This window comes from Camelus ferus, chromosome 16, assembly GCF_009834535.1.
Source record: "Camelus ferus isolate YT-003-E chromosome 16, BCGSAC_Cfer_1.0, whole genome shotgun sequence".
Lineage (NCBI taxonomy): Eukaryota > Metazoa > Chordata > Mammalia > Artiodactyla > Camelidae > Camelus > Camelus ferus.
Window position 1 is genome coordinate 8471732 of NC_045711.1, and position 21152 is coordinate 8492883.

A 21152-nucleotide genomic window follows, 5' to 3' on the forward strand; every position below is an offset into this window, starting at 1 on the left:
TTCAGTTTCTGGGAAGACAGTGACAGGTGTCAATCTCAGGGAGGAGAGTATATGTTCACAGACCATCATCTCCTCCAGTGTTCTGGAAGGGTGATTTCAGTCACTGTTCTTTTCAGTAAAGGTGAGATGGAGGCAATGACCTGAGTTCATTACTTGCTGTTTCTTGCCTTCAAAGTACCATTCACCTGGTAAATGAACTACTCCTACCTCAAAAGCTACCACAGGCTATCCAGGCTCAAAATTTGGGTTGGGGTAATGAGAGGACGAAAAAACAAAAATCTAAATAGTTCCAAGAAAGACACATAGCAGATGCTTGCTAAAGCAGACATCACTTACCAGGCAACCTATCTGGACGCAGCTGAGAGCTGAGAAGAAACCCTCATCAAGATGTTACAGTGAGAGCAACATGGATGGACCTAGAGATGATCGTACTAAGTGAAGTGAGTCAGAAAGAGAAAGACAAATAGCACATGATATCATTTATACGTGGAATCTAAAAAAAAAGGACTCAAATGAACTTATTTACAAAGCAGGAACAGACTCACAGACACAGAAAACAAACTTAGGGTTACCAGCGGGGCAAGGGGGTGGGAAGGGATAAATTGGGAGTTCGAGATTTGCAGATACTAACTAGTATATATAAAATAAATAACAAGTTTCTTTTGTGTAGCACAGGGAACTATATTTAAGATCTCGTAGTAACCTACAGTGAAAAAGAATATGAAAAGAAATAGACATATATAACTGAATCACTCTGCTGTGTACCAGAAACAAGCACATTGTAAACAAGCACTTCAAAAATAAAACATAAAAAAAAATTTAAAAAAAGGACTATTTACAAGCAATCCACATAAGTCTGATTATCAGACATCCTGTCCGCCTCAGGTAAGAAAGTCCTGGGTAACAGGGTAAAGTGTGCCGAGTATGAGAAGGGAAATGGGGTTGAGGAGATGGCCAGGCATGCTGAGGGCAGAAAGAGATGACAGCTGTGTCTCTAGTCTAGCTTAGACAGCTTAATATCTCCCTGCAGAACTCACTGTATTATGCATAAGATTGATGTTCGTGATGATTTTGTTCAGTGGCCTGCCTTGGTACAAGAAGGCAGGGAGGCATGCAATGCTTTTCAAATAAGACTTTCATCAAGAATAACTAAGTGTTGATGCTTGAATGGGGTTCACTTCTACTAAAAAAAACAACAAAGAACCCCAACAACTCATCGTAAGCACACCATTCCACCCCGACACAGGATAAAGAACTGATATACTATTAGATTTTTTTTCCCCTTTAGATTTGACCTTTCTAATCTCCAGCAGATAACTACTTATTCTTAGAACTAAGTTTCTATCCTGCTGTTTAGAAATGGATACAACACAGAGTTCTACCTAAATCGGAATCTGTTTAAAATATCTTTGTGGTGACACGTAAACACACTCCATTAAAGTAAGGAGGTGGAGATGGTGCATCACTGGTGTGTGTGTGTTTCGGGGGATGGCTCTGGAGTCAGACAACCCTGGGTCTGTATCTTGGCTCTGCAATTTTATTACTGCATGATCTGGACGAGTTTAGCCCCTTTTTCACATACTTTCTCCAACTGTCATGGTGAGACAAGGACACCCCCCTACCCCCGCCCCATTGTCCTTTAACAAGTCTATCTTGTCTCTTTTCTGCTTTCCTTATGAGTCAAGATTAAGGAAGAGAACTGATGGACTTCCAAATGCAGTCTCTTTCGATTCCTCCCACAGGGACTGAGCTGGATCTCAGGGCAGTCAAGGGCTTGCTTACTGCTTCTTTCTCTCTTTCCTTGGATGTGATTCTTCTCTTGCACTAGGAGCCCAGCCCAAGGCCACTGGTCATTCTGCAAGGGGCAATGCCTTAAACCGGCTGGGTAGCAGGCAATGGAGCACACTCACTCTTTGGCTCACTCACACACACGTCTCTAGCTCCCTCCTTTTCCTTGGTAGTTGGTGACTGCGCCCTTAAGATCCTTCCCTCACAGGGCACTGGTTAGGCTCTGACAGATGGTTAAGGCTGTGCTGAGGTAAAGGAGTTCCCCACAGGGTCCAGACTCATTTACTGACAGCTTCCAAAGGTATCTGAATTCAGAACCCTGGTCAATAAAGAATGCTAGTTTGCATTCCTCTGACTGAGCGTTTCTTTTGAGGACCTTCTAGGAGATAGGCACAGCTGAGGGCAGGATGCGGCTCCTTACTGCGTAATACCAGCGTAGTAAGAGCTGAGTGATGCTCACTTTCCCACACTGTTAAGAAGATTAAACGATACCATGTGTAGAAAAATACACCTAACATGCCTGGCTACTGAGCTCAGTAAATGCTCACCCCCCACCCCCACATCCTTTCCCTTATCCATTACAAAGTGAACATAAGAAAGAAACACGATTCAGATTTCAGTGTGGTTTTACATTTTCCTGCCACCCCTGCAGTAGAGTGATTCAGATCTTCCAGGAACCTAACAGTTAACACAGCCTATGGAGTGAAACGTTCCTTCCAGAGGAGTTATGATTTGTGAAGTCAGTAGTATGGTGTTAAATGTAATGTAATGGTGTTAAATGTAATGAATTCCTGGGTCTTCTGCTCCAAAGGTCCCCTTGTCCTTCATGTGTTATAAGCTATACCTTTGCTTTATTAATTACTTTTTGCTAGAGACTACAAGAAAAAAAAAAACATCATAAAAATACTTTGCCAGGTTTACCCCTGATTTTTCCTTAAATCTTTTCAAAATATGAAGTTTTGAACTCTCTCTCTCTTTTTTTTTAGGGTTGGGAGGTACTTAAATTTCTTTCTTTCTTTTTAGAGGAGGTACTGGGGATTGAACTCAGGACCTCCTGCATGCTAAGCATGTGCTCTACCACTTGAGCTATACCCTCCCCTAAGTTTTTGTATTTTCAATGTTAATGGTCATATGATTTTTCTTGTTCTTTTTTCCCACCATGATGACTTCTCCATCTTGTAAATTAATGATGACCACTAGGCATCTCCTGTGTTTAAAATTTTAAGCCAGGTGCTTAATATTTAACCACTCTATAAGGCAGGTAACATCCCCCTAATTTTATGATGAGAAAACTGAGGTGCAGAAAGATATAGGAACCTGTGTAACAGCACAGAGCTTGAGAATCCTGTATGTGGAGATTGCTTTTTATCTAGAACTCAGTGGAAGTATACCAGATCCTGTGTCCAGTGTCAAACCAATCAGTCCAGAAGCTAGAATATGTATTTCTGTTGAGGCTTTCTTTTTTTTAAATTATTTTTTAAATTAAAAAATTTTTTTTTAATTTTTGGAGGAGGTAATTAGGTTTACTTGTTTATTTATTTTTAGAGGAGGTACTGGGGATTGAACCCAGGACCTTGTGTTTGTTAAGCATACAGCTCTACCACTTGAGCCATACCCTCCCTGCTGTTGAGGCTTTCAAAGAGAGGTCTGTGTTAGTAAAATTCTGTAGTATAGCAGAAAGAATTCTGGAGACGGAAGACTTGGCTTCTCTTCTGGCTTGGTGACTGAGTAGCTATGGATTTTTTGGCAACTACTCTAGGCTCTTATTTTCTTCATCTATAAATGGAGGGTGTTCTGAGAATCCACTGAGATGAGTATACTGTTCACGTACCATCTCATTTAACTCTTCAGTTATATGTTGTACTTTTTTCCTCACTATTATGTAAATTCCTAATATCAGAGAACTCATCTGTACATTTCACTACTGTATCTCCAGGGTATGGAACAGTGCCTGGCACACAGCAAGCGCTCAAAAAAATTGCAAAATGAATGAACTGTGTCCACTGTAAGGTATTCAAAAACTGTCGACTATTATTAATATTATTGTTAATGAGTTTTCAGACATACAAAGTAGCTTTTTCATTAGATATTAACTTTGCATAAATATTAATACTTGTAGCCTGAAGTGAATTCAGGCAGCTAACATTTAGGTTTAAATGATGATCTTGTTCCAATTTTTTGATGTTTCCCTTGAAATAATTGCTAGATTTTTTTTCCCTAAATGATATCTTATATTAGCATTTAAATTGCATGAAATGGAAATGGTGAAGTTTCATTTCTTGTTACTAATTTTTGTAACCTCCAAGAGGGTTTCTTTATTTTACTGATTATTCTGCAACTTCCAGGTTCTCTCCAGATGTGAAGAAAATTGCTTACTTGGTTGATATGCTTGCACTTACTTGATGAAGTACTTGATTCCATCTGCTGTGTAAGCTTCCTCCCACCCGTAAGGTAGACCTAGAGTGAAAGGAAACCAAAAATACATTTAATAAGATGATGAAGATAACTTCATTTCCTGGACACAAATTTCCCACAGCTTCACAATTATTTGAGTATGTTTCTTGTACAAAATAACTGTCCAGAAAGGAAGAATTAAAATAATTCAGATGAGCTTTCACACTCAGCATCTTAGAACACAATAAATAAGTCTTGAACAGTTAACAATCTGCTTTAGTTGCATTAAATGGATTATGACTTGTCATTTACACGTGGTGAGCATTTTTGTCAGCAGGATTCAAGCAAAAATTTTTGGTGCAGGGGATGGCTTTTGCCTGGAGGCAGAAGGATGGCCAAGATGGCCTCTGCCTGTCTATTCCGGCTCAAAGTTTCTTTAATTGGCTCCCTGTACATTCTTTTACTCAGCTCCACAGGGAATCGACATATGAGTGCCAGATCAGCAGGGGTTTGAAAGTAGCTTTTGGACAAGACAAGATTCCATATGAAGTCTGAAAGTTTAGCAAAATGATTTACAATGGATTGCAGTATTTTTATTTTGTTAATTAAGAATTTTGTGCACTAAACATAAATGGCCGAACAATCTGCTAAACTTAGCTTCCATTTCTATACTGGGATTGAGAATAATTAGCTATAAAAAGATGCAGACTGAAGTAAGCAGGCAATTATTTGGCCATATTTCTGTAAATATGAGTACTTTTTTGTCCTTATCATACCAACAGAACAGGCCCAGGTTGAGGCAACCTATTCTCTTATATTCCAGTGATGGGTGAACACAGTGGTTTCCATCCCTTGGCTCCACCCCTGAGCACCGCCAAGGACTTGAACTGATCAGTCCTTTGATAATGGCTTATCAAGGATCCTTTGAAGGGGATAAGATACACAAACACACCAAAGAACAGTCTCCGTGGCTCAGGTAGCCTACTTCTTCAGAAAGCAACTGAGGTATAACAACAGACCAGTGATTTCCATTTCCCCAAGTCTCAGCAAGAGGCAGAGCAAAACTGCAGGAACCACAACGACGTGAATGAAACAGCCTTACTCCATCACCATTCACTTAGGATTCTTTGAGAACAGCTCTAAGGATGCTGTTTTCATAATTAAGAACAAAACAAGCTTTATTCTGTGTTTATCTCCAGTCTTTTAACCCAGTTGTCTAAAACAAGACCTTGGCCCAAAATTCTGTAGCTATTTCCTTCGTAGATGGACACAGGCCACCTAGGAGTTTCTTCTCTCTCTTAATGAAAAAGCGTTCCTATTGTAAGTAGGAAATAAGCACTTCTGGGGACTCAGCATAAGCAACTGACTGGCTTCTTAAAAGCCCCTGAAGTGACGCTCTATACATCTCCGCTGGTATCCACGGCCAGCACCGCTCAGCCAGACGGCCTGTCATCAACCGCGGCTGCCACCGACCCAGTTCACGCAGATTTATTTTCTTTCTTTATACTTTCTGCATCTTTGTTGCTGATCACCTCATTCTTCACTGACAAGTCTCTCACTGGAAGGGAAGAATCTGATGACTGTACACAAAAACCTTGCTTTCATGACAAAAATGTTCAGAAATGCAAGGATTTCTGATCAATAGGGAAAGACAGCTAAAAGTTACATAGAACGTCATTCTCACATGCCTAAGATTTTTGCTTACATGACTTATCTGTCTGGTGCAATTATAGCAATACTTCTAATCTCTTCATTCATAGGTTTTAGTTTTTTTTAATGAGAAGGACAAAAAAAAAAAACAAACCATGTATACTTTAACGGTAGTATCTTTCTAATCCATAGGATCATCTGAAAATCGAGACTGACACTATGCCATCAGAGCAGAGTTCCTGCCCTGATTATTTTCTTACAATTATCAAAGAAGAACTACAGGTTCACAGCAGACTTATTAAAGGTACCAATTCACATCCATATAAGTGAAAATGGTTATTCAATGACTGTGGTCATCAAGATATTCCTGTGTATTGAATAACATGTGTACCTTATTTTAGGAGAAATTCTGTTATGGGAAAAACAAGCATTTCTTTTTAGAACACTGAACGGTTTCTTCTTTTTCATGCAGTTAATATAATCTGTGAAAAACAGACCTGGAGATTAAATTGATAGTAACTATCTTTCAGTGCTAGTTCAGTAATAGAAAACACAATCTTTGTCCAATTATAAATTGAAAACCACAGTATATTGATAAACCAAATGACCTACTTTATACAAAAAGGGCACTTAACGGTTTCTACAAGCTTAGATAATTATGATGGACTCAATTTTCCATTAGTAAAGGTTTTTATCTCTTCACAATAAGTGAGTGGGATGTAATTGTAACATTATCTAAATACTTCTCACTAAATGTTATTTTTTCAAGGCACTACAATTTTTCTACATGTCCCATATCTTTATGCTTGCAAACATATAATGCTTCTATTTTCCCTTTCCTTTTGATATCTGTTTTAAAGCTGTTACGATAACTATAGTCACCTGAAACTGCTTCTGATGGGAAGTATTTGTTTATGAAACCTCACACAACATTCTTGCCATCAGAGATCATCTGTTCCAGTCAACAGCTTCCTGGTGATGGCTGCAAAATCTTCACAAGTATTTTGCCAAAGTAGGACTCTCGTGTATATTCAGCTAAAATGCTGGCTGTCACCTACCACTCAACACAGACTTTGATCTTATGGAATGTTAAAAAAAATAACCATAAGTAAAGACATCATTAAAAACAGGAATAAGTGCTAGGAAAGAAAAGTACGGAATATTCTGAAAGAGTTACTCATTGCACAGACAAAGGCTAAACTCCTTAATACGTAAATAACTCTTACAGATCAGTACGAGAGAGGTAAGTGACGAACTTGCGGAACATTCAGGACACAAATGCACTTAAACATATGACAATAGGCTTAAGTTCACTCTTAATAAGAGAAATACAAGTTAAACTCTTACAAGATGCCGTGTTCATCATGTTAGCTAAGACCGACATTTTAATAAGACATTGTGTTGAGGGTATGAAGAGGCAGCTATTCTCACACTGATAGAAGTATAAATATGATGGTAACATATTCATGGGGAGAAACTTGTCAAGATCTATCTAAAATTTTAAATGCTAATAGTAACAGTTAACAGTAACGGAGTGGCTGGGTGCTAGACACTGCACTGTACATGCACCAACTCTCTTAAGCATCACAACAATTCCAACAGAGGTACTCTTATATCCCCATTTTACAAATGAGGAGACTGAGGCACGGGAAGGTTAAATCACTAGCCTAGAGTTATCCAGCTGGCCAGGAGGAGCGCCCAGGCTCTTAACCGCTATTCTGAACTGTATCCATATACCTTGTGATCCAGCATTTCTTCTAGGGATTTATCTTCTAGATAACCTTTATGTACAATTATTAACTGTCAAAATAAAGAATTGAAAATAATCTAAATAACCACCCATGGGGACTGATTAAAGACACTATATCAAGATAACAGGCTATGTCCAGCTGTGAGAAAAGATGAAGAAGCAATTTATGTACAATTTGGATAAAGGGATGTAGGATGAAGGATGTCTGGAATTACTGGAGTTATCCAGGTACAGACGTGGGGGAGAGCCCTCCAGGTGGAGTGAACGGCAAGGGCTGTGGATGGGGATGAGCGTGCACTCTTGAGGACTGGAGAGATCACTGTTACTGGAGCATCGTGAGGGAGGGAGGAGGAGAGGGTACAAGACTGGCTGGAGACAGAGGCTGCGGGCCATGTTAAAATGGTTTGAAAGTTTCTTAAAATGGAAGCTGGAGATCTGCCTCTGTTTAAGATGAAGGAAGCTGCAAGAGAATATTGTTCCCACCATGTGTGGGGAAAGCTGCACAACCTAGAAAAATATATTATTATTATTTTTTAGTTCCTCAGGGACTGAGTTCCTCACACGAGCTGACCTTCAGTTGAATTCAGCTGAACTACAGTTGCGTTCCAAAGGATGACAAGTCCCTTGGAGGAAAGATGGGGTACATGAACTCTTTCTCTCTTGGCAGAGCACAGGAAGAAGTGTTGCCACAAAGGTGGGTAAGAAAATATCTAAAAGGCTGTAAAGCCTGATTACGGGCTAGCACGACAGTTTCGTGTCCCTGGGAGCCCTAGACACAAGGAGAGCCTCCTCTCCCTGAACAGCCCTTTGCTCATGAGAAAGATTGGGGGTGGACTGGAGACTAGGACAGAGCCCCTGGGTGATGCAGGCGCATGCAGGACCTGCAAAGGCTCGAGGGGGGAGCAGGTGTAACACCCTGCCCTGGATCCGGCAAGGGGACACATCAACTGCAACAAGGGCCAGGCATGCAACCTGCAGATGCCCTGGACCCTCCTCTGAGATGAAGGGAGAAGCAAGGACACTCCCACACTCTGGACAGGGCTCTGAGTGACATAAGGCAAATCATCTATTCCTGGGGGAGGGGCAAGAAACTGTCACACACACCGCACTCTCCCAGGCCCTCCCAGGCTCTGGGAAAAACCTGATGTCTTCACCCTGCACTGACACTAAGTCACTGGAGAGGTGAGGGTGTGAAACCTTTCAAATCCAGAATACCGCACTGATGTGAAGCAGATTCCGACTTCCACAGGGAGAGGGGCAGGAAGCCACTTGAGGACTTAGTAGGAGGTAGGTTGCTTGCCACTAAGGAGGGACAGGAAGGCTGAGGAAGTCCTCCCTCTGAGATTCGGGCCACAGGGACTGATTAAAAACTGGGGACTGGAGTAGGAAAACCAAGCGCCTCTCCCATACCCCATGCTCCTCACGTCCACCACTAACCTTGCACTGAGCTGTCTATTCTAGGGGAGGGCAAGAGAGCAGACCATAAATGTCCACTGGCATGCAGGTGTGTTGAGCCTGCTGCCAGCGGAGGATGTAGCAGGAATACTGAGAACCCCCAATCCCCAGAGCCCCAGACCTCACAGAAGCACAAGGGAACAGCAGACAAGCACTGGAGGAATCTCAAGTCTCTGGTAAACTCAACCTAACTCTACAAACAAAATGCAAAGACAGCTTGCCTACAAAGGAGAGTGAATACCACCCCACCACCTCCACTAATGGCCTCACAGAGAAGAGACAGACCCACTTCTGGGCTTAAATAATATTTATCTCAGGATTTACATTTCTGTACTTTCAAAGACTGACATCGACATCAATCAAAATTATGAGACACAGAAAAGCAAGAAAGAGAGAGAGGGAGAGAGAGAGAGACAGACCTATTGCCAAAAGATAAAACCACCAATATAACCAGATCCAGAGATAGAGAAAACGTTGAACTTTAAAATAATTATGATCACACATTAAAAGTCCTAGTGGAACCTAGTGAATTATGCTTGTGTAATTGCAGCAATGCTTGTGACCTGGGTATATTCTGCTGAAGGTAATGACCGAGCGTCCTGAGGCCCAGAGTCTTGTTAAATGGTGAGATGGAAGGAGATAGCGCCCAGTGAGCTAAGGGATGTGTAAGGATGATTAGACGAATGGACCCCAGACTTTAAGCTGAATAAGAAGTAAAAATAACCACGGAGGCTGAAGAATAGAGGAAATAGAAGATCTTATTGAGGACAATAAACCAAGTAGTGAGCTGGAAAGTGGGCAGGCCTGAGTGGGAGGGTATGGAGTCTGAAGTCTGTTGATGCTGAGGTTCCTGGTGGGTGTGGAAGATCGCAGCAAAGTGGAGAAAAATGCGCACTGGACAAAAAGAACTGAAAAGTAAAGGTAGTGATTTACGTGGATGATGGCAGGAGTCGTTTTGGGGAGAAATCTGGAGAATAAGAATTCTAAAAATACAATGGATAAAGACAACCCCATCAATCTCAGAGAGAGCTCCAAGAGCCAAATTTACTTGAAAAATACCTGCTAGTGTAATTGTTATAAAAACGCAAATATATTTAACATTTAGCATCTGATGTCTTGAGAAAAAGAGAAAGAGGCTGTGGTGGGGAGGGTCGGGGTGAGAGAGGGGTCGCTAACTCAATTAACAAAGCTTCATTAGAGAGCATGACATGCGTCGTATAGTGAAATCTTCATTTGATTTGCAGTCAGAAATCTGAGTCTACAGGTCATGTTCCTCAATGATAAGTTGAAAAACCATGGGAAGTAACAATCTTCGTGGAGTGTAAACTTTCTCCTTTATATGGTAGCGCTCATAGTAGTCGTCTTGCCTCACTTGTCAGGTTACCATGGGGCTTTAATCAGATAACATATAACTATATAATGATATTCACAAAAAGAGACCATTATTATTCAGAGCAATGAAAATGACAGCTCCTTCTCCATTGTTTATGGTTCTGGAGACACAGAGTAATTTGAATGCTTAATATAAGAGAAGTCTTTAAATTATCTATGGGGGATATCTCCATGAATATACAGGTATATATATTTTTTGTAATCCGCTCTAGTGCACTCATGGTAACATCCAATAAAAGAATAACAGAAACCAGTGGGACACTCTGACCCTCATTGAGTGATGTGACGATACAGGTTTAACAACCAGCTTTTGGGGCTGGGGGAAGCCCTCATTTGTAGCATTTACTGATTTCTGTGGTGTAAATACTCCTCTCATGACTGATTTCAAGCTTCTAATGTGATGTCAATGACCACAGACTTGGGAAGAAATGTGTAGCCGTACACCATGCCCACAGTATCATTCCCAGACATAAGGGACATAAACAACCTCAAAAGCAAAGACAAGGAAAATAATCAGGAAATTTTAAGTTTTGAGTATTTATTCCTTTTTCTTTTAATATAATGTAATTTTCTGTTTAAACATTTTAATTTTTAATACCGACTGTGTTTCCCAAGTAGCTCACAAAATTCTTGTAAGCCAGTCCTGGCCAGCTCCAGCACAACCATGGTAGAACCCATCTCTCACCTCCCTGGTCCTTTGATTTCAAAAATCAAAGGACAAAAATACTGTTCTGGCCAAAAGGTGATTCCATGAAAGCTGAATCAGTCTATAATGATGTGGAGAATCACTGGCCTAACAATAAACTATGTATTTATCAAATGTTTGCCTAGAGTTTCCTCTGTGCCTGGCATTCTTCTAGGTATTTTATAAATATTAAGTTATTTTATCCTAAGAACCATCTGAGGCAGGTGCCATTATTAACCTCATCTTACAGAGAAGGAACTGAGGGAGAAAGAGATTTAAGTAACTTGCCCAGTGTCACTCTGGTAATAGACGGTGCAGTCACAACTTGAACCCAAGCAATAGCGTGGGTTCTGATGCTTTAACTATTAGCATGCTGCTTCCATTTCCCTAATTCAACATTCTTAAATGGTCCCAAAAAACTTTTGCCTAACTTTTTGAAGGAAAAAAAAAAAAAAGAAAAACAAAGCTCTCAACATCTCAATTTCTGCATTATTACCCAGAGAAATGCTCTTTCGAAAGAAAGTCAAAATAATTTTTAGGCTTGAACACAAAGCAATCTATTTTAGAGACATTTTATGTTGGATTTGCGACTGTACAAGTAAATTTGTAATGTGAACTTCGGTGCCAATTTTAAAAGAACTGCTAGCTAATTTCCCTATGAAAAATGAATCTGTTATACTGAGAGAGAGTTGTAACCTATAAATAACCAAATAATGCAGTATTTTAAGTATAAAAATTTTCTAAGGGAAATAATTTATTAAAAAACCATAGAAATTTCCTGAATTGTGCTTTAAACACTCCTTAAAATTAGACTTGCATAAACTCTGCATTGTAACAGACAATTTTGGAACTGTGAGTTGATTTCTTACCACATGGTTACATACATCATCATTTGAACAAACAAAAAGGCAAATGAAGCATACACTGTAGGAAGATTTTATATGTTTTTATATTTGCATGGCTCAAATTGAGAATTTAAGATGTTAACATCATTAGATATGTTATTTCGAGTTAGAAGTCACTCATGGGACAGGTTAAAAGCTGTACTATATTGAAGGGACAAAACTGGTAAAAATATTCCTAGAGGTTATTTAGTAGCTCACAGTCCTCTTCATCTTGTCACTCTTTTGGGGCAAATATTACACCAATACCCACTTAAGAGGAAGGAGCAAGCTAGCATTCATTTTCTACATTTCTCCTCCCAATAGGTGCAAAAGTCAAAATTCTTGTACTCCCAAGCATAGAGTGACTTCCTTGAACTCTGATGTGCAGACATTCGAGAAGCCAGCTGAAATGCTCTTTCTTACACTGCTCACTCTCATCCCATGATCCAGACTGAGGATAAGAAAGCAGCATTTCACTGGCAGTTGTCTCTGGGCTTTTAGACAGTGCTGGAGGAATGATCTGGTTTAGGTTTGTTTGGCTTAAAATCAGTAACATACAACAGACTTCATTTTGTGCACGTGTAAAACTTAGCATGAAACTTGCTGAGGCTTTTCTTCAGTAGGGTATGAGATCTCTCTGCATAATCAGCCTAAAGAGATGTTGGTGGTGATGGTGATGATGATGATGTGTGTATGGGATCCTAATTCCTTTTAGTGTAAAAGGGAAACAGGATTATTTTTTTAAGAATTGCTGTTGTTACAATAAAGACATTAAGGGGTCAGTGGCTGCTGCTGAAAATGAATAGATGGATCTATTAGAAGGGGAAAAAAATGAATTACATCTTCTCCTTTCTTCTCCATTCAGGAAGACTGATTTTGGTAATTAGAATAGTTGTCAAGCAAGCTTGACTTCCTCTGGTTAACAGAATCAGCAATCTGTTAGGTAGTCCAAAATGGACACTACTATTTGCCTGCAACTAACAGCTGCTTGATGGTTACAGGTGGACAGACTTGATCTAAGAAAACAGGAACAACCGCTTGTTAAGTAGGTCAAAATGTTAGATTCAGACGGACAGAGAAATTATTTAGTAAACCTCTTAAAGTGCTTTCATGAATATTTCCATGAAATGTCATTAGCTTCCTACTACCATAACATATTTATAAAAGTATCCCATACCAGAATATCAGAATTTGAAAAATTAAATATTTTGGAAATAAGCTTTTGAGGAAACATATTACTGTTCATGGTTTAAATGTTAGTTTTCTACTCTTGCATAATGTATTATCACACACTTAGCAGCTTAAGACAACACCCATTGATTAGCTCACAGTTCTGTCGGCTGGAAGTCTTATGTGACTGTGTTTTCTGCCCAAGGTATCAAGGCTGAAATCAAGGTGTCAGCTGGGATGAGTTTTCATCTTGGCATTCTGGGGAAAAATTTGCTCCCAAACTCATTTTTGTTGTTACCATAATTCAGTTCCTTGAAGCTGAATGGAGGACTGAAGTCCCTGTTTTCTTGCTGGGTGTCAGGTGGGAGCTGCTCTCAGCTCTTAGAAGTAGCTGGCAGTCCTTGCCATGTGACCATCTTCAAGTCAGCAATGACCTATAGAATCTTTTTCATGCTTCTGACATGATTTCTCTGTCTTTAATTCCTAGACTCAGATTTAAAATTGGAATTTTAAAATTGAATTTTGAAATCTGCCATCTTAGAATTCTGCCTACCACTATACTAATGCTCACATTATTAATTTCAGATAATGTCTAAATCAGATGGAGCGTTTAATTTTTTTGCTCCTAGGACAAGAAATATCATTGATCAAAATATGTCAAAGGCCACATACTAACAAAAAGACCAGCAAGTTAAGTTTAGGCACAGTAAAGTTGGGCAGAAAAAGTGGGTTTGGAGATGTTGGACTCAGATTTATAGATCTCATCTCTCAGTCTGATTTGGAATCCCATCTAAGCTTTCCCTGGTACAATTGGTCAAAATCTCCCTCATGCTTGTCCAGCAGGGTAATCTCAACATTCTCAGCAGTTCCTCTGGCTCCTTATCTACCTAGACCCTAGACCTCTCGAAAACTTCACTTAACACTTTTTCTACTCACATTTGTTGAGTGACTTCTACCCAACGCTTGGTAGAATGGTGACCAGATCCTGGACACTCAAGAAATATTTGTTGACTGACTGAGGAAATCTGCCTCCCATGAAGGCAGATGGTTCAGTGAATCCTGCACATATTTGAAATTTTATTGTTGTTATAAGGTCTTTGTACTCACCAGGGAAACTTTCTCACAAATATTTGCACAACTGTTACTTGTGGATTTTGACAACAGGATAGTGGAAGATCAACAGATATGCAATTTTAGAAACGCTGTCACGGACCAGATGAAATTAAGTCAAGATCATTTATGTTTCCACTCTGAGGACAAATAATGCAACTCTGAGCATCACTAGTCCCTAATCATGTAGCATTTTGTCATTAACATCCTTGTCTTTAAATTTTAAAAAACGTGACTATCTAAAAGTCTACTAAGAATCTCACATTACTTTCAGATAAAGTTTAAAAAAAATTAAAACAAAACTTTTGGATGTTTGCCTTTGAGAATATTTGTTTAAATTTGTATTAAGTTCATTTTAAAAAGTTTTAAAGAAAAGCAATAAAAACACTTCAGTAGAACAGATAAAATTTTCAAATAATAGCTTTCACGCAGTCAGATAAACTCAATATCGACTACATTAAAGAACTTTGCTCTTCCTCCTATGGAAAGAATATTAGTGCCCATATCATAGTTAAAAAAATTTTTAAAAAAACTAAAAAATTTTATAGTGTGGCATTTAAAATCCTTTCAAAACACGTATCCGCAGCAGGACACGTACATTTTATAGCCCCAAACTGAAAGCAATTCAGATGTCCACCAGTTTGGTGACTGGATAAATAAATTGTGGAATATCAATCAACAAAATACTGCTGAACAACACTGATACAACTGACACACACAGTATGAAGTTTGGATTTCAAAACCTCTATACTAAGTGGAAGATGCTACATACTTAGAATATATTTATGTGAAATTTTAGAAAAGGCAAACTATAGCAACAGAAAGCAGATGAGTGGCTGTCTGGGACCAGAGGTGATGGAGGGAACTGATTACACAGGGGCACACGAGAAAGTTCTGGAGTAATGGAAATGTTCTATAACATGATTGTGTTGGCATTACACAGCTGTATACATGTGTCAAAACTCAGTGAATTGTATACTTACATTTTATTGTATGTAAATTATACCTTTTACTTTAAAATTTTTAAAAAGCAAAGGGAAATCTCTCACAGCAGCAGTATAAACAATTTCATTAAAGAGAAAGACACTTTGAAAGATGGCTTCAATCTTTCTTTTCATCTTCATGTCCTATTAATCTCACTTAGTGTGAAGTCACCGAGCTATTTCCTAGAAGTATTAACTTTTTTCCCTTTATAGTTTTTCAGAAATTGTCCTTTCTACCTGGAATGCTCATCACTGTGGAATATATTCACTCAATAACTATTTTTAAACAATCGAATGACAGTAGACATGCACCAGAGTCTCTTTGTTCAGCTGTAGGCAGATCTCTGATTTAGACACTTCTTAAGTTGGGAAGCATATCTAGATTTTTTTCCTTGATGTACAATTTACATACAATAAAATGCACAAATCTTAAGTGAATTTTGACAAATGTATACACGTGTGTAATCCAAAACTCCATCAAGATATAAAACATAACCATCATCCCAGAAAGATACCATTCCAGTTGATTCCTACCACCATTCCCCCAGAGGTGACCATATTCTGTTTTTTACTTCTAGAAATTCTATTTAGTTTAAAAATGATTTTTATTTCTCTGCTTAGATATCCTATCTTTGCATTCGTTATGAATATATTTTTCTTTATTTCATTGCACACAGTTTAAATAAGCACTTCAAAGTCCTTGTTCCAACATCTGCATCTTTTGGGAGTTGGTCTCTGCTCGTTATCTTTTCACTTAAGAATGGTCACCTTTTCCTGTTTCTTTTTACACTGAATAATTTTGGTTTATATTATGGAAATTATGAATGTTATAGAACTATGGTAGTCTTTGGGAGAATGGTGTGGCTCTATTTACAGATGGGGCATCTAAGAAAGTAATTAAGGTAAAATGAGGTCACAAGAGTGGGGCTTTGATCTGATAGGATTACTATCCTTGTAAGAAGAGATTCCTGATCACTCTCTCACGTGTGTACAAAGAAGAGACCATCAGAATTTCTTCAGCTTAATCACAGAAGTAAATTCATACTCTTCTTCAAAAGAGCTTGAACTCATTTAAAGGTAAATCTGCCAATCAGTACAATAAAGATAAACTTCTTTTGAGTGCTAAACCTTATCCTTTAGGTAAATCTGCTGTGAGGTTGGAGGGCAAAAAGTGTTTCTAATACAATTTCAGCCAACTGTTTTTCCTATCTTTTTCAAAAGCATACATTTTATTTTTTATTTTTATTTATTTGCTTGTTTGGTTTTTTTTTTGGGGGGGAGTAGATAATTAGGTATTTATTTATTTATTTATTTATTTAATTTATTTATTTTTAACAGAGGTACTGGGGATTGAATCCAGGACCTTGTGCATGCTAGGCATGTACTCTACCACAGAGCTATACCCTCCCCAACTAAATGCATATATTTTAAATGCCTATATATGTAAAACTATTAAAAGGTATCAGTCTATTCTGCAAATGCCTCATAGAGTCATACATTCCAAAACAGCATGTAAGCAGGCACCATGTAAAAGTAAGTCCTGAACACTTACCCCTTTATTTGTATTTTTCCATCCAGCAGCACTTAGTAAAGATCATCTATATCATAAGAACCTAAGAAGTATGACAGTTACCTCTCATTTGGCCAGTGATGATGATGACTTCTGATAATTCAGAATAAAAACACTTACATGCCATTATAAATAGTCAATTTTTATTTCTGTATATTAATTTGATTTGACTGATGGAGAAAACCATTCAAAGTAAATCAAATGCCAACTCTCCCAACTCTTCTCTTAATTTTATACCATTATCTCTAGCTTTAGTAAGGCCCCAAAGTATTTCTTTCCCCTTCATTTAATTATCTTGAATTACTGAACAACAAGAACAACAACAAAACTGCTCTATTTGAGGATCCTGAGAACAAAAGTACTTAAGCAGGAGATTATCCAACTACTACTGTGGAATTTGGGATCTTCTGGACAATGCAAGTTTTAGGGCTAGAGTTTGAGCAAATCTTTCCAAAACTGTGTGTCTGTTTTAATTAACAACAGAAAAGAAGAGGGATAACAAATAAATACAACGAATATAAACTTTCAAGTATGAATAAAAAAAGGAGGCATTAGTGAAATCTCTGAAAGAGATTCTCTAATTAAAAAAAAATTTCGTTTCCTGCTTCCAAGTTCATGTTGATATGAGATAACGAACTTTAAGAATATATTTTAATGATTATATAAAATACTTTCAACTAAAATGCTAAGTATTTATAGCTAAGTACGTGCTTCAAAAGTACTTAAATGTTTCTTCTCTTACTTTAGGTGATCTCCATCTAATTTTAATATTTTAATTGTTTTTTTTTTTTTTTTTTTACTTTTAAAGAGACTGGAGTTTGATCAACAGTAACAAGGTTCTAGGTTCTTTCTTTCTACTCCAGCATCTTCAGTGCAACCTCATAGTTGCAAGAAGGTCTCCAAAGCTGGACATCGTATCTGTATTGAAGGCAGAAGAAAGGAAAAGGAGGGGATCCCAGCTCCATCTGTCCTTACCCATTAATGAATAGCTTTACAGACGTTCCTAAGCAGATTTTCTTTCATATCTCGCTGGCCAGGAATGGGTTGTGTGGCTACCCCTGGACGCAGGAGCCTGAGAAAGCAAGTGTCTGTCTTTACAGTTTCTAATGAGACACACCTGGTAGGGCAAACATTTTGAGTCTTCCATAGACGGAGAAAACAAAAATGAAGACAGACAACAGGTGAGTGGATTAAGGTTAGTTAAGATATTAAGGTACCTGGTTTGTCAGAAAGAGTGTGCCTGTGGTTTGGGGGACCCTAGGGTATCAGTGCAGATGTGCATATAATTACTATTCATGTTGCAATATTCTTCTTGAGATTGTGCTGCTTATAATGGCATAAATGATGAGATATCTGTTTCAAACTTCCACCTCATAATTCTTTCCGTGCTTTTAAATTATGACAGTTTTTCTTTATCTTCCATTCACTCCAATTTCCTTTTGGTTCCATCTCTTCCATTCAAATTTTCTCAGAGCCAAATCTTAAATGTTTCATTCTCTATGCTTTCCTGATTTTAAAACAATTTCCCTCATTATTCTTTTGAGCTATTAGCACTTTGTACCATTTATAAAATAATTCAATATCTTTAATTTAGCATTAAGATAATTTGCAATTATTTTATTCCTCTCCTTCCACAAACTGCTAGCTCCTTGAGGGTACTGAGTCTTACTTAGACATACTTGGTTCCAAGAAATTTATTTTCTGAATAGAATATTTGATTCATTTCCTTTCATTTGAGTAGTCATACCTGTAGGGTTGGAAGGAAGGAAATGGAAGAGAAGACTAACATGTTTAAGAACAGGGTCACTGCTAGCCTATAGTAAGGTTGTAAAAACTAAGGGGAAAAAAGGGTTCTATTATGGGTTTAAAATGTGTGAGTGCTAGAAAACAGCACCTCCTCTGAGCTGGAACAACTCTGAGGTACAGAGCTTGGAAGGCTGGCGGTCATCCTGTGGAAATTAGAAAATGGCGCTCCGTCCTCAAGGAGATGCAGCGCTGTGCCACAGCATCCAGGGGTGTGAACACAGCCAGGGTGCTATTTCAGCCCCCAGGCGCCCCCTGGACCTTTGCTGACTGTGCGAAACGCACAGTGCTCTGCGGCAGCCACAGAGGAATTTCAGAAGTTCCACTTTCACCCTGTGTATCCACAAGTGTTTTATGACTTTTTCAGGCTCGACAGTGATGGGAAACACAAGACTCTACATTTTTGGATAGGTCTAATTGTCCAAGGTTCTTGGTAATAATTGAGCTAAAATTTGTCTCCCGTTGCTTCTATCTGATGGTCTAAAGACTTAACTTCTGATGCTATATATCGTAACCATGCCTCAAAGCAGTGTCCGTGACTCCAGTAGGAAGCTACATCCTCAGTAACCCACAGGTAATAGAATGGTGTGTAGCTATTTACAGGTAGGGACCGTAGACACAGGTTTTGGTTATTAGACATTTGTGCTTATGTACAAAAACCTATATTTAAAATCCAGCAAATCAAATCTAATTTATAAATCTTGAGAATCTTCAACTTCATTTCTGGTTTTCCACCACCGGGTCACTGACTTCTATTATACTCTGCTACCTACTTACTTTAGTCGCTTGCCATCCTGCATTGTTCACCAACATCTGACTATTAAATGTGGAATCTGAATTTGAAAATATTATTATTGATAATTAAATGCTTACAGCTAAATTTATAGAACAGTAAGAAATGACATTAAAAATATAGATGGCTTTAAAATTATTATTTCTCATGTCTTCTAAGCATCTTGGGTAAGGTCTGAAATTAATTATAAAGAGAATTTCAGAAAATAAGATAAACTTTTTACACCCCTTTTAATTTATAATATTTTCTACTTGAGAAGTATTCTTTAGTAACTAACTAACTAACTGTGGTTATATGTTAAGAATAAAAGTGAGATAATAACATTGGCTTGAATTGATGATCAAATATATTCTTAAAAGTAATCAGTATGACTAAATAAAAGAAATACAAAGGCTAGGTGCAGAGACACAATACACATATGCTTAGAAAATTGAAAATAAGCAAAGACTCATTTTCCTTGTTTGAGGTATTTAAATATGAAAACTATGAAAGAAAAGGAATATACTTTTATTGTGAAATTCCATTTATTCAATGATAACTTACTAATGCATTTTGGTAATGAATGTAAGCTGAGGCAAAGTTGACCTCTGTACTGGTTACAGTAGAGGATTAACTGTCAGTGAAGGTATCATATATATGTGGATATATCTTAATTTTATATTTATATATTTTATTTTAAATCAAAACGTATAAATATATATTCATTTGCCAATTTTATTGGGCTAAAGTCTTTTCTTTGTTGATCAGTCCTCTGATTAGGGGTCTGTGTTGTTCTGCAGAAACCACACTCCACAAGCATCAGCTATCAATTCTAGTTTCGGTTTCTTCAATGTGGATGGAGAATTATGAATGGTTAGGAAACAACCCAAGAGCAGACTCCTTCAAGACTTTTATAATCTCCCTCCAGTCTTTTACAGATGACTCTCTGTTACAGCTAATCAACAACACTGTTAACTAACCTTTCTGAAATCTCTCTAAAGCATTCAACTTAGTTTTTGTAAAATCAACTTTTCTTTCCATATTCATACTTCAACAAATTATAAAAATTACAATTAATTTATAGTGACAAGTACAACTGACAATAATCATTTTGGAAATAAACAGAACCAACTCTGAGATACATTTTAAATGGAAGAAGCTTAAGTTCCTGGTAGTACTAGGGAGAGGCCTGTTAAGATTGGTTAACTACAATGAGGTATCACCTCACACCAGTCAGAATGGCTATCATTCAAAAGTCCAGAAATGACAAATGCTGGAGAGGCTGTGGAGAAAAGGGAACTCTCCTACACTGCTGGTGGGAATGCAATTTGGTGCAGCCACTGTGGAAAACAGTATGGAGATTCCTCAAAAGACTAAGAATAGACTTACCATATGACCCACTAATCCTGCTCCTGGGCATATATCCAGAAGGAACCCTACTTCAAAAAGACACCTGCACCCCAGTGTTCCTAGCAGCACTATTTACATTAGCCAAGACATGGAAACAGTCTAAATGTCCAACAACAGATGACTGGATAAAGAAGAAGTGATATATTTATACAATGGAATACTATTCAGCCATAAAAATGACAACATAACGCCATTTGCAGCAACATGGATGCTCCTGGAGAATGTCATTCTAAGTGAAGTAAGCCAGAAAGAGAAAGAAAAATGCCATATGAGATTGGTCATATGTGGAATCTTAAAAAAAAAAAAAAAGAAAGAACATAAATACAATATAGAAAC

The 21152-nt window shown here is 38.0% G+C and overlaps 1 protein-coding gene across 5 annotated transcripts in view; it reads right to left on the reverse strand.

Annotated features, from left to right (window-relative positions):
* The window catches only part of STXBP4 (syntaxin binding protein 4), a 167972-nt gene that overhangs the window by 19734 nt on the left and 127086 nt on the right, over positions 1 to 21152 (reverse strand). For 4 of the 5 annotated variants that reach the window (XM_032498458.1, XM_014553675.2, XM_006178144.3 and 1 more), the window contains one exon: positions 4188 to 4245. In XM_032498458.1, the coding sequence (XP_032354349.1) occupies positions 4188 to 4245 (58 nt within the window). Of the gene's footprint in view, positions 1 to 4187; positions 4246 to 21152 lie in introns of those variants that run through there. The other variant, XR_004326646.1, reaches the window with a different exon arrangement.